This window comes from Amblyomma maculatum, chromosome 3, assembly GCF_055883805.1.
Source record: "Amblyomma maculatum isolate TAMU_Amacu chromosome 3, ASM5588380v1, whole genome shotgun sequence".
In the NCBI taxonomy this organism is placed as follows: Eukaryota; Metazoa; Arthropoda; class Arachnida; order Ixodida; family Ixodidae; genus Amblyomma; species Amblyomma maculatum.
Genome location: NC_139346.1, coordinates 197,349,159 through 197,364,083, shown reverse-complemented (window position 1 = coordinate 197,364,083; position 14,925 = coordinate 197,349,159). Strand labels below are relative to the sequence as shown.

The window sequence follows — 14,925 nt, the reverse complement described above, 5'->3', positions numbered from 1 at the left end:
ACGGAGGCAGATCGCCGCGCTGTGAGAACAAAGGCATACAAAACTAGCGGTTCTACTCGGAGCGTTGGCCTCTCCTCGGGTTGCAACTGCCGCCACTGCGGTCAGGCGGAGAATGCGGGGGACAGAAGTGCGGTCACATGGTAGTGGCGCGCTGCTCTCGACACGCAGAGAGCGTTCCCGTGGAACAGTTACACCTTCGCTAGGCGTGCTCCTGTACTGCTCTAACTGCTCTGTACTGCTTGGCGCCTCTGCTCTCGTCCCCCCAACCGAATGCGCCATAATTGTGGAAGATTTGTGGAGAAGTGGGAAGAGCGGTTTCACTGACTTTCGTAAGATTCCCAGTGCTGGCCCTTAAAAAGCGAAACATACATTCGAGCCCAAAAGAGAACTATCAGGGCCGTATGTTTGGCCTTGAGGCAGTACACGCACGCTGGTTTTCTCGAAGTTTCCTGCAGATTAAGCTGCGGGAGAAGAGTGGTGAGTTGGCCTTGCTGCTTCACTATCATATTGGAAACAACGTTGACACAGACGAAAAGAACACAGCACAGGCGCTATGTTGCCCCTGTGTTCTGTGTATAAGGTAAAAATGAAGCACGATCTGTATGCGAATAAGCGCGCACGGTAAGGCGCTGTGTCACACCCTATAGCTTCTTGGAAGCGACGCCGGTGTACCATTCCCCGTTAGGCTATTCAAGTGCTCTAGAAAAGTGCGCGGACGACTCTGTTGTGCAGACAAGCGCAACAGTGTGTCAGCCCGCGGTTAAATCTTAGCAGCTGCGCCCGCTTACACAAGTCAGAAGTTTAAGGCAGCAGCCATTATAGAGATGCAGCAGTCTCTGCAACATTTGAGTAACATGTATGATAAAATGATGCTTAAGTTTGAAAAGGATGAAAAGAAAATTGCTAAATCGGGAGGAGACCATGTCCCGCATCTTTATAAGGTCATGTTTCGTATGCCGAAATATGTCTGATACACGTAGCCCCAAATTACTAAGAACAGATAGTATGTGGCTAAATTTGGAATCTCTTTTTGGGGTTTTTTTCTTTTTTACATTGTATTATGATTGTGCCACTCTATTATTCAGTGGAGGCGACCCTGATAGAATTATTGATAAGGTGACATGAAACACTGCCTCTAGAAAACGAAACAGGGAATCATAAATACGACCCGATTAATTTGTTTTAATTCAAAGGATATAATCGTTTGTCCTACGTTGGAAACGCTTGCAGTGTGTTTTACAGACAAATTACTCTATGATAAACATGTGCACTTCATATCATTGAAAGTTACCCGCGTCTCTGGCCCGTCGTAGCGACAGCGATATAATTTCGCCTCGAACCAAGTTGGTCTTATATTTATTAAATCCCTCGTCAGGCGACACCTACATACTGCCATCGCAAATAGAGTGCGTCAACAGAACTAATTGAGAAATTTTCCCTATGTAAAGAAAAAAAAACAAAACTTCGAGTGGCACTGAATTGACACAGGAACTATGCTCAATACAACTGTTTTTCCATGTTCTATCGCCATGGTGTTCTTTCCTCGTGCTGTTTTGACGCATGCTGTTTTGTCAATTGCTGTTCTTTCGTGCCCCCAGTGGGAGGGAACACGCAAGCAGAAGAGTGCAGAGTTGGGCTTTTTGGTTTACGATCATGAAAACAGCACTAATACAGGACGGATATATATAAGCTAGTTGCTTTAGTTGCTAGTTAGCGCCTGTGTTGTGTTCTAGCTCTGTCCTGTGATAACGCTGTTTCCACCATGAACGCAAGCAGGTAGCCGCTGCTCTCTTCAAAGCGTCATGGCGCCCGAAGCGGCATCGCATCGAAGCTGGCAGAAAGGGACCTGTAGGCGGTTCTCCACATGGCCTGCCACTTGTCTCTAATGCATAGCTGGGTCGTACGTATTGACGCTTTAAATAGAGTGACCCCCTCTTCCTGTGTTCGCAGTAAGAGTGAACCACCTAGCACGCATCAAGTGGCACCTTTTCTTTCACCCATGCATTGCATGTCAGTAGACTGGTTTCACTTTTAGCAGAAGGCGCCATCATACCTAAAGTTTCACAACATCCAGCTCTGGTAAAATTGGTAATGTCGCCCTATAGACCTTAGATAGATCCCTATCTCTACGGCGTTTCCACTTCTCGCGAATAATTTGTTATAACATTTTGTAGCCCCATTCTTCGCGTTACTGGCAACATATTTGTGCTTACTGCGCCTGTCTTTATCGACGTCTGCATTACATAATCCGTCTCACTCTTTGTACCGCTTCAACTGTGCCTTTTTAAATTATGGCCCTAAAAGACAGTCAAACTCGATGGAGAGTTTTTTTTTTTTTTTTTTTTCGGCATGCGCTTGCAGCAAAAATACAAATTGATGCTGTTTTTTTATTTTAATAGCCGGAAGGCAAATGTTAAATTTATGTCTGGAATCTTCTCAGCAATAAATGAGTGTTGAGCAGACCAGTAAAATTAATCGAACTTAGGAAGACCAATACAAGCCATTTTCACTACGGACGAACATTCGATGTATACCTGTCCTGGGTGCAAACCTGCAAACCTTTAAACATGTATGTAACCAAAGCCAAGTAAGCCGAGAAAGATTAAGAGGCGCGAGGATGTTCACTTGATAAACGAGCCTTCTTTTTACGAAACCGCTTTGCTTTCTTGAGGAAGATAGGCGGATAAGGACCACCGCCATAGTCCGGTGCGCCCTCATTAGTGAGGCGGTCAGTCAGAGTGATAACTGCAGCCCTCGCTCTTCGCTCAGACGAATCGGGCCGGTGTCAGCCTGCGCCGAGGTTGCTGATTGGCGACCAGGCCTGACGGTGCGGTCTCTTTTCTCTCGAGCGTGGCGAGGGTTTTTGTTTTTAACGAACGCGACGTTATTAAGCTCCGCGCCCACGGCTCCCAGTTGCGCTTTTGAAGATGAGCTATCTACTTCGCGCACAGCCGGCGCACAAAGCAGCGAGAACAAAAGGCACGCATGGTAGATGAAGGTTTTAACGCAGAAAATAATACTATCTCTTCGTCGACTTCATTCAGCCTGCCGGCTAGAAAGGGAGCTGTGCGCATATGCTCAGCCCAAGGGCAAACAGTGAAACGAGAAGGCGGCCAGGCGGTGATGTCACCCGTCCTTGAGCCCGGCACGTCCTTACACCAAGCAGCGTAACGCTTGCCTTGCTGGAGACAAAAACAACAACCGTACAGTGGTCCGAAAAGCTAGAGATGCTTACGGGCCCAATTTACGCGGCTAGTCGCCCCTAGCAGTTGACTGACGGAGCCCTCGACTGACGTGTACCATGCGTCTGGCGCTCAATACACACAAGCAGAAAATAACGAATCGCTCGAGACGCGTGCCAGCGTTGCGGAATCGGCGTTTCTGCATCAGTGGACACCGTTGCCTCCATAGCTAACGCATCGCTGCACGGTTCTACTGCGACATGTTGCAGGTAGCGACCGCGACGCCAGGAGGGAAGCCACAAAAGGTGGCGCGCTTGCGGCAGCGCGCGAAAGATAAGCGCGCGCTTTGTTTACGCGCGAAAACGCTGCTTTTGCTGCTGCGCGCGGCAGCCACAAAGCACTGAAAGCAGCGCGCGCGCTGTGTGGTGTGAATTCGTTACGGCCAAAGCCGGGTGGCGTGAGCACGCTGCCCGCCTACAATCGTCATGCATATGAAATGCCTTCTTCGTGTGCCGACCACGCGGGCTCTAAAACGCCACCTTAACACGCCACGCCATAAGAAGAAAAGGACTGTGGTGCTTGCTCAAGCCTGTTCACAACGGTCAGGTTGGTCCGTAAATCATTTTAAAAGTGAGCCACTGCCGCCATATCTATGGTAAATAGCTACCCGACACGCTTATCGAAGACGGTGGCCACCCTGTCGATCTTGACATGGTCCCTCTTATTCAGCCACTAGCTGACTTCGCCGCTTTGTTTGTTTCGAATTAATTTATTTATTTATTTATTTATTTATTTATTTATTTATTTATTTATTTATTTATTTATTTATTTATACATACTGCAATCCCATGCGGGATTTTAGCAGGGTGGGATTCAGTATTAGTGCACAGTAACATAGGCAACAAAAACAAGAATACAAAGTTGAGTAAAAGGCAAAAACGAACAAAGAAAATAAGTAATGGCAAACAGAGGCTTGTAATTATAACACAAAACGTTACAAATTGAGGCGTGAGCAAAACAAGTTTACAGATGGCAGTGAAACAGTCTCATTGTCTAGTTTATTTCATTCAGTAATAGCCCTGGGAAATAAAGAATATTCGAAGCGGTTATTGCGAGTGGAATAAGGAGCTATTGTTAAGGAGTGTCTTTGTCTTGTGGCATACCCTGTAGAAAAAGAAATTATATGTGAAACATCTACTTTATAATCACCTTTTATTAACCGAAATAACACATTCCTTTCGGTAAGCGTAGGAGGTTTAGCCCCAATTTCTAAACGTGTTGTCATTGAGGTGCGCCCAAAGCCCAATACATTTTCGTCTTAGCCCTTGTAAAATAACGAACGCATTCCCTTCAAACAAAGCGATGTACCGTGCGTTCAAGAGTCTACAGAAATGCTGCCTGAGGAGGCCTTTTTTTTTTCTTTTTTTTTTCGCTTTTTAACGCGACCACGTTTGGTGCACGACCTCCGAAAAATCCGGCGTTGGCGCTGTCGGCGTCAGAGTTGCAAACGAAAACTCGCGGACATGTCTCTGGCAGGTGGTAGCTGGCAGGCGGCATGGCCGCGGGAAATGGCTGTGTGACGTCACGAGACCACGTGACGTGGCCTAGCTGGCTGGAGCCGCCAGCGCGGGCTGCGCCTTTGGAGAGTGAGATCGAAATCCCATCTTGCAGAAAGAACTCTCGGATGACGAGCTGTATAGATGCGCCGCTCCTAGACCACGCAGGTACGTTCGGATGGTGGTCAGAGGGACGAGTGGTACCTATTTGGGATGGTCTGGCATATGGCAGAGTAGCTTAAGACTGTACATGGTTGAGTATTTAGCGCGTGTCCTGTGTCTTCTTCTCTTGTGTGTGTGTCTTCCTGTGCGCTTTATCTTCAGTCTAAGCAATGCACCATCTAGCCCAACTTCAAGTATGGTCGAGTACGTGTGGCTTAATAGTGGCACAAATTAAGGGATTCGTAAATTAACGAGTAGCGAGTTCGGGTCCATTGCGGACGCGAACAAGCGTCCGCAATGGCAGCCGGCAAACGGGTGCCATTATTGCCGTCGCGTCATGCCCAAATCACATTTATTCTCTAAAGGCAGTACTTGGTAAGTTAGAAAAATTATCTTAATTACTAATAAGTTAATTGCGAAGTAAAAAAATTAATTGTGGTTCAGCTTGCGCTTAAATCTTGAATTCCTCGTGAGCTATCTGCATGGTTATGCTTAGGCTCGGCTTGAAAGTAACGATATGGATTTTGCACATAGTAGTTTACTTATGGTTTCAGCTTTATTTATGCCGTAGGGGGAACTTTTGACCACTAAAGTGCGATGAGGCGAATGCCTCTATCGCGCGGTGGTCCGAAGCCGTCTACTATACGGCACCTCTTTCCCTCTGTTTTCACTCCCAACTTCGCGATGACGCGATGGCGTAAGCTACCAGCCAACATATAAAACCCCGCTTCTACCGAGCCGTATGAACGTGCGTGCGTGGCCTAGGGATAACGTGAAGGCAAGGGTATTGGCAGGCTGATTCTGATATATCACCTTATCATGCGAAAGGACATGCCCTAGTTGGCAGCTCCTGCCAAACGTTATGTCAGGAAGCCCTACGTCCAGTTAGTGCTCGGCCATGTCAGCTGCCAGCTACCGCCTCCCACGACTTCTTGTTCCCTCTTCGGACAGGTACCGGACAGGCACGGCGAAATGGTGAGACTGTGGCCACTCACAAATTACCTGTGGTGCTCAAGATGGCTTGCAGCTGCATACAAGTGATTTCTAGGGCATATCTCAAATTCATTTTTCAACCCTTGGCTAAAGTTAGCTTGGATATTCGTCCCTACTACAGAGAATAATACATGTGTAGACATCAATTCCCCAGAAGAAGCTGCAGGGTGGCTACTACCATACCACATTACTTAGACCAAGGAGAATATATAAAGATTCTCGAGCAGTGATAATCCACAAACATCAATGAGAGCGGGTGAAATCGGCGGCCGGCATAATGCACGGGACATAAAAAGCTCGCAGCTATGGCAGATCATACTCATCGAGCGGGTTTCATTCGCGCTTGCGCGCGTCTACTTTTGGAAACAAATACCACAATTAAGTCATCCCGTGGTGAGAAATCATTGGTGAAAGCCCGTATTTTATGCCTCACGCGGCATAAATATGGTGAAAGTCGCGCCGAAGTGGTTGAGATGCCTGACTACTCTATCGCAGTACCCCGGTTCGAACCCGTCCGCGAAACGGAGAGGCGTCCGTATGATGTGCGATGTCAGTTCAGTGCCCGTTAGAGGTCCCCAGGTGGCCGAAATTACGCCGCAGCTCTCCACCACATCTTTTTCTCTTTCCGCATTCACTCCCATCCCCTTCCCTTCCGGCATGGCGCAGGTGTCCGCAGAAAAAGTGGGAGATATACTGCGCCTTTCCTTTCCGAAAAACCAATTATTATTATTATTATTATTATTATTATTATTATTATTATTATTATTATTATTATTATTATTATTATTATTATTAAGCAATGTGGTAGCGTGTTCTGCTAATTTTGTCTATACTTCTTTGGGCGGTTATAACGAAATCAGCCTGCCAAGACCACTCACGTTACCCCTAGACCATGCCAACACGTTCATACGGCTTGGCTAAATCGGAGGCTAAAGGGTGGCTGATCCTGGCCTTGATGGGGCTGGAACAGGTAGGTCACCGCAGCGTGCGGCGGGGGCTAGCCTGCCACCGAATTTTATCTGTTGTAGGCCGTCATTGCACCCGCTACTGCTTCGGTGGTGGACGACGGCTGTTGCGGCGCGAGTCCTTCTCTCCCCCCTTTTTTCTCCATTCTCTATTTTCTCTTCTGTCCGTCCCGCCGGGGTGGTGCAGTGGTAAGACGCCCGACTACTGTGCCGGAGTAACCGGGTTCGAACCCGACCTCGGCGGCTGCGTTTCGATGGAGGCGAAACGAAGAGGCGTCGTGTGCTGTGCGATGTCAGCGCACGTTAAAGATCCCCAGGTGGTCGAAATTACTCCGTAGCCCTCCACTACGGCTCCTCTTTCTCTCTATTCACTTTCACTCCCATCTTCCTCCCTTCCCTTACGCGCGGTTGCGGTGTCCACAGAAATCAAGTGAGACAGTTACCGTGCCTTTCCCTTCCTATAAATAAATCAGGGGCCGAATCCATGAAAGAGTTCGCTTTGGAACGCGTTCGCTTTGCCGTGACGTCAATTTCACGTAGGCATTGGGGGGAGAAGGGTGGGATGAACGCTGGGGGCAGAGAACAGCCAATCGGCTTTGCTGGGCGGTCCCATCTCGGTTGCTCTGCCTTGGCGCGGGCCTTCTCCTCGGGCAGCTTTATTCTCGCGCTGAAGCGAACGCCACTTACCGAGTTCCACACACAGCGACCGAACGCGTTCGCTTTCATTTGATTGACATGTCTCGTGACGTCAACGAAATTCGTGGTCCCGCCTTCGTGAAATGGCGTCACCGCCAGCGGTGGCGACACGCGACCAATGGAGCGAGGTGGCGAGAGAGAAAGCGAACGCGTTCCAAAGCGAACTCTTTCGTGGATTCGGCCCCAGTTTTCTCTTCTGTCCGCATGAGGCAGCGGAGGTAGCTCAGCTACAGAGCCAGTAGCAGGCCCGTGCATTTTTTTTTCTTTCGTCCTACAGCCACAACAACAACAACAATAAATCGCAGCTCTGTATGTGGTATGGTAGCCTACGCTATCGCGTCATATAGTCTTAGAGGCGGGGCTTAAGTGCTCCCAATAATTCTCTAGCAAGTGGGTAGACAGTGAGGTGATCATGGACTGTCTTTGGATCTGCATAAACCTCTACTTGAGGGTACCGATCGGCGTAAGTTGTAGAGAGGAGACAACGTGCCGACTTATAGTTGGGGCAGTGGAGAGTTGTCCTAGTTGGCCAATGCGGTCGGATTCCGCCAGTTCACTGGGCGGTGCTGTGAACTCCCATACTTAAAAGTCGAGAGGTCGAGGTGCGTTCAGGTAAAACGAGGGCTGCATAGGCCTCCCTGATGAGGAAATCCACCTTATCTCTCTGTGTTTTTGTTAGGTATTTGCATTGTGGCGAGTAGAGAATGCGACTTATATAAATATTTGTACTAGGCGTCTCAGGTCATGCTCGCCAATGTCATGGTGCTTATTAGCTGTAAGTTTGATCAGTCAGATGATATGATGTGTAGTGATAGTGAGCCTGTAGATTCCTTGGTAGTTGCGTCGTCACGTTAGCACGTGCACTCAAAGGAAAAACCACTGCGACCGGCAGCGATTATGTTGAGAAATCGCGAGCGTTGACTTTATTGCCACCTGGCAAAATGCACGCCAGAATAAACGCCCGCGAGCGCAGGTTTCCTCTCTCCTACGGTACGTAGCAGGCGAACAATATTTTTAAAAAGTCTTTTACCCTCACGTAGGTGCGAAATCTGCTAATACATTTGCGTCTTTGACGGACCTAATCAGCAACTTGGTAACGTCTGCAGGGTCGCCTCACTCAAGTCTTCCAACTGACCGCACAGAGCCAGCCAAGCTCACCACATCCCAAAAAACCGTCTGATCTCATCCGCTGTCTCGGTTTCTGTCGACTTGGCCCTGCAGTCCTTCCCGTGGAATCCACCGCTATTTCACGGGTGACCATCGGCTACCCGTCTAGCGCGTTACGTACACAGGTAACCTTCAGCGTAAATGAGAATAATAAAAATAATAAATAATAATTGGTTCATAAGAAGGGAAAGGCGCAGTATCTGTCACACTTGCTATGTGGACACCTGCACCGCGCCGAAAGGGAAGGGATGAAGGTGGGGCTGAAAGTGTAAGGAGAGAAAGGGGAGCCGTAGTGGAGGGCTACGGAGTAATTTCGACCACCTGGGGATCTTTAACGTGCACTGACATCGCACAGCACACGGACGCCACTTCGTTTCGCCTCCATCGAAACGCAGCCGCCGTGGTCGCGTTCCAACCCGGGAACTCCGGACAGTAGTCGGGCGTCTTACCACTGCACCACCCCGGCGGACATCCGAATTCGGTCAATGATGACTCCGTAAGCGTTAGTCAAACCGCAATTGTTTGCTTTTTAAATTTAAATTGGTTTATAAGAAATGAAAGAGGCAGTAACTGTGATGACCTCGTAGGCGTTAGTCAAACCGCAATTGTTTTTTTTTTTTTTAAATTGGTTTATAAGCCTATGAAAGACGCAGTAACTGTAGCTTTCTTCGCGGACACCTAAACCGCGTCGTGAGGGAAAGGAAGAAGGTTGGGAGTTAAAGCAGAAAGAGGTGCCATAGGGGAGGGTTACGGATTAATTTCGACCATCTGGGGATCTTTAACGTGCACTGACATCGCGCGATACACGGATGTCTTTGCCTTCATTGAAACGCTGCGGCCGCAGTCGGGTTCGAACTCTGCGCAGCAGTACTCCCGGTTTAGTAGTCGGACGTCTTAACCACTGAGCAACCTGAACTTTTTTTTTTTTCTTTATTGCCTGACTTCGGCACAATACACAAAGCCACTTACAGGGCACAATGAGCAGTCATTAATACAACAATCAGCCAGGTGGGTTGTGGCGTCGTCATGCTAAATTTCTCTTAGGGTTCACTCCCACCTTCCTCCCTTCCCTTACAGCGCGGTTCAGGTGTCAACAGCTGCAAGTGTGACAGATACTGCGCCTTTCCCTTCCTATGAACCCCTTATTATTATTATTATTATTATTCTCTTAGGGTCACTAATGGCCGGCTCCAATCTTCCGAGCCACTCGGGAGCTTCAGGAGTAGAGAATGAGGATGGGGTGCCATTTGACCTTATTATGCTAATGGCCCTCCACTGTATTTGGCGCTCGAGAATGGCAGGATACCATTGCGATCCTGACGCACGGCCAGCACGGATCTATTTTCGGAAAGGCATGAACAGATATTGAAATTCAGAAACTGAGCAACCTGAACGGATGACAGAAACCATGCACAGAGCATTTAATGCAGCAGTGCACAAGAAACGAATTCAATATTTCTGCAAGATGAGTTTTTCTCACATGTCACTCAATATTATCATTGATTTCAGCTGGATATCACTGCCGACAGTGTATGCTTAATACCGAATACCCTGTTTTTATCGTGACGATACATCTATCATGGTGCTTTCGATTGCTTCATAATTCGCACGATGAGGCTTTTGTAGCCGACCTATATAGGAATACATACGGTATACCGGGAGACTGCTCCCCGGCGAGCAGCAACGCAAGGACTCTGCCTGCGTTCTCGTCCCTCGCGCCGTTCCCGAGGCGCGCCGCGATGCGAAGCGCCGACGCAACGCGATACCCAGTTTCGTGGTCGCGTCGCACCGCCAGAGTGACGCCACCGACGCCGCAAAGAAAACAAGAGACGCGCCCCCCTCCAACCGACTCGCAGCGTGCGAACGCGTTGAGTTTTGCCAACGCGAGAGAGTCAGCGACCGCTCCGCGCGCGCGAGGGCAAACGCGCGGCATGCATATAGTTGAGAAAGTTGTGACCGGCCAGAAAGCAACTACAGTGTTGCACCACGAAGCGCTACTGCACGATTAGTTTTTATGTGAAAATAAAAAAAAAAAAAAAACGCCTCAATAATTTCAAACAGATTTATCTAGACGTGCCAATTTGGAAATCAACAGAAATAATAAAAGTAACGAGGTGAAAATTTGGGCCGGTTGGTGCACTGTCTTGTGGTCAAAAAGAGCGCTTACACTAGTGAGGTCTGTCTTTTGCCGCTTGACAGAGGAGCATCTGTTAGCCCAGCTAAACGGATACAACAGAATGGTGGCGCATAGGTGGCTGTAACGAGCAAGCAGCACCCAAGCAGGAACGCGACAGCCTTCCCTCGACATCAATGTTTACGTTGTGCGCTCGAGTTTTGATAACAAGGAACCTTCGCTATCACGTATCCAAGGCGAAAGCGAATCTTGCCGCCCGGCTGTAATCGATGATACGTGACAAGGAGAATATACAAGCGACAAATGGCAAAAGACACATTCTAACAAAGAAAAAAAAAAAGGAGAGGGGGTTGGGGGAGGGTTGCGCGTGTATCTTTCAGGCACGTGTGTGGTTCGCCCAAGCGATCGCGATCTACGGAACTAGAGCACGCGCGTCGTTTAGAGACAAACCCACCGCTCATGATATCCGGCCGCCGCCTCCTGCTCATGTAACCACGGAGCGATGAATCTGTGAGAAACAACTTGCGTAACTGGAAGATCACTCACGAGTCTGCCGGTTGAGCTTTCTCCGCGTGGCCTCCTCGATGATAGGCGGCTTGCCGTTGCCTCGGCGCCGCGCGGCCTCGGCGATGCCAACCGCGAAGAGCACGAGCAGCACCAGAGCACGCATCATAACCATTATCATCACCCGCAAGGCAGAGCCCGGCCGGGATCTTCGCGCGGCGCGTAATCCTCCCCGCAGGTGTACAAGCACTCCCGATCCGGCGCGCGTCCAACGACGCTCTTCACATCAACTAGCCCGCGAGAGTCGGCGGCGGGCTCCCGCGCGCGCGCCGCCTCGCGCTCCGTGACGTCACGGTACCGTACGAGACGTCACGAGGCGCAGCGCCGCTCTTGAGGTTGACGTCGCCAGGAGCGCTTCTTCGCGTGTCGTCACCTCGGCGGGCGCGCGCCCGCCAAAAACGTTCATTCGCGGATGAGGCGCAGGCAGAACGGGAATGAGAGCGAGTAGACCACTCGTCGAAGGCGCGCTGGGCAATGCGGGGAACGCGGGTAGCCTATCTCGCGGTAGTCGACACTGCATCTCTGAACTCCGTCGTGAGTATGGTTGCTTTCGGAAAGCAGCACGTCATGACAAAAGAAAAAAAAATTGCCATCAATTACGTTACTTCCTAATGCAAAATTTGAGCGCAGCTCATCAATTTTTCGATAGATTGAGGCAAAGAATAATGAAATAAAACAGCGCAACGAACGGGACGAAACACGAAGAAAAGGAGACAAAGACACAGGCGTGTCTTCGTGTTTCGTCCCGTTCGTTGCGCTGTTTTATTTCATTATGCAGTACCAATTAGACCGGCATCTTGCACTTCTGAGGCAAAGAATTCGAGCAAATTTTGTACGTAAAATTACAGACAACTTTTTGGCAGGTGGTTCGCAGTGGCCAACGGCGGCGCTATGCATTTCGGCTCGGACGGTGCACATATCGAGGTCCGCAGCCACCGATCCGGCGCTATAATTGCCGCCGCACAGCGGTGGCATTGGAGGAGGAGAGAAGAGAGCAGTTAAGTTATCGGGATATCGCGGGAGGCAGCGCGTGGGCCCATAGGAACGTTGCGCGGCGAGAGATAACAGCGACTGACAGATGCGGCTGACGCCGCTAGCGAATAAAGTCAACGTAGCTCGGCGTTTCGGCTTGGGATGCACGCACCGTGATGCGCTAATGCCGAACCGGCGCTTCGGCAACCGGAGAACACTGTCGCCGCCACGCAGGAAGAGAGAAAGGGGGGGAGGGGGGGGGGGGGTACACGAAGCGGCGAATGGTGGCGGCAGGAGCGCGCGCAGCAATCAGAGAAGTCGTGCGATCGCCGCCAAGGAGGGAGGGGGGCGGGGGGCAGGCAGCGGCGAACGGTGGCGGCAGGAGCGCGCGAGCTGGTTGCAAGGGACGGCGACGATGACACGAAACGCATGGAACGGGCGCCAAAGGGTTGCGCTCTAATATATATATATATATATATATATATATATATATATATATATATATATATATATATATATATATACGTCCTTTACTGCCGTACGGACGTTCATGCTGACACATACTTGTTGTGCAATTACAGGTGAAAATATTTGCCGATGACAGCCATTTTAACAGCTCACTGACAGAGAGGAGATAGCTGTTATTACGTCTACCAAAAGCTAGTTTTAACTGGGCTTTAAAGATTTATTTCATTCCATCTACACCGAGTACACATAGTAGTCACCTAGGTCCGAGTAAAGAGTTTGTGCGAGTCAATCGCTTCGTACGGAATATGGTTCTGCATGTTAGACTGGTGCTCAGGCAGTAAGCCATATGGGAGAGGGGAGGGGTGAGCACTTTCTTTTTGTTTAGCAAAATTAAAACCATTTGAATTCGGCTGCATTCTCTGGCGGGATAGTGTAAACGTACCTTTATACTTTGTGATGTCGGCTCACCCTGCTGTGGCCGAAATTCATCGAGAGCCTCCCATCAGTTTTGCCTTCTTGCACCCTCATTGAGTGAGAACGTAACTTAGTCTTTCCATTTCTGATTAGGCAAATAATTTATCGAAGTTTTCAGCGCTGCAGGAGCCGTTATTGCCGACGTTCCCAGACCAAATGAGGTACCACGCAGCCACCCTACTGCCAGCACGAGATGGCACGTGACCTGCCGCTGTGTAACGGAGGACGGCAGCAGAAAGAACACGAGCGTTATGTCACTAATGAGTAGCAAACCATCAATACAGATGAATCTGATTACGACTGGGGAGGGGGGGTTGGGGGGGGGGGGGACCTCATAAACCTCGAGCCTTGATCTATACAGTTAGAATACATTATAGCGGACCATTATGCAAAAGTGTTAAGAAAACGTTTATTTGTTTATGTGTGATGATAAATATTTATTTATGATGTTAAATAAATATTATCATACAAAATCTGAAGCGAATATTGCTTCTCGTGGTCTCAGTGCACAGCGGATTCCGCCGTTTTCCTGCGACCGATTACTATCCCTTTTAGTGCGACCATGAATACGACATATCGAATGATCTGTGCTGAATTCACTTAGCTGAAATGCAACAATTTCTCTGACAAGAAAGTAAAAGCGTAGGAGGTCATAAACGATGCAATCGTTTGAATAATCTTTAGAGCAGATTTTTTTTTTAACCTTTCACTTTTCATGAAGTTGCTGTAATTCATCCCGAAGCATTTCGTAACAGTGGCACTAAAATTACTTTGCTGAGCATGACTGCTATTTAACGAAACTCTTAATTTCTTTATATGCGCCATTAACTGTTGATATTTCGATATGTGGAATTCATTATTGATTGATTAAAATTATTTTTTAAAAGCTCCCGCTCACTTTTAAGCCAAAAGCGGTAGAAACGTGACAAAGCAGTTCGAAATGAATTTTTACTGCCTGAAACGCTCCACAGTGTACATGTAAGCAAAATAGCTTCGTCCTCTTCACATGCACCGCTTTGAGACTAATGCATAGTTTTCTGTGGCTGGGGGCTAAACACATAAAATATTTAAGGGCCTAAAGTGTTACTCGTCATGATCCTAAACGACTGCTTTTTAATCATCTTAAAGAGAATGAATGCCAAATTTTGTCGGGATGAGTCTAAATATGAAATTGTGTGCACAAAAGCCATAGTGGGGCTCAAAATAACAAGTTGAAGCAAAGCAAAACACAACAGCAAGTTGAAAAGAAAATGTCTCGTGAAAGAGCTTGGTCTTTGTTGCGAACTTTTTTTTTTTTTTGTATATTATTAGCATTATTTACTGGCAGTGTAAAGAGATGATGCCCACTTCGGGGAGGAAAACCGTATAAGCTTCTGGCATGCCTGATGGCGACGCCGTAATATGACGCACCAGGCGCTTGAAAATTATTCGAATCCACACTTGTCATAGCCGCCGAGAACTTTTTTGTCTCGTACCGAAGCGCTTGTCCCATTCTGCTTGACCTTTGTGTTTCTTTGTCGCGATACAAGTATTTTGAATGAACGGTAGGAAACAACCCGCCCAACAAAAAAGTTTTATTAAACTTTCTACAT

The 14,925-nt window shown here is 48.4% G+C and overlaps 1 protein-coding gene across 1 annotated transcript in view; it reads right to left on the bottom strand.

Annotated features, from left to right (window-relative positions):
• LOC146197378 (dorsal-ventral patterning protein Sog-like) overlaps positions 1-11,635 on the bottom strand; it is a 209,862-nt gene extending 198,227 nt beyond the window's left edge. Inside the window, exon 1 of the mRNA XM_084599190.1 lies at positions 11,402-11,635. Within this exon, the coding sequence (XP_084455316.1) occupies positions 11,402-11,540 (139 nt within the window). The 5' untranslated portion in view covers positions 11,541-11,635. The remainder of the gene's footprint in view (positions 1-11,401) is intronic.
• Positions 11,636-14,925: the final 3,290 nt, after the last annotated feature.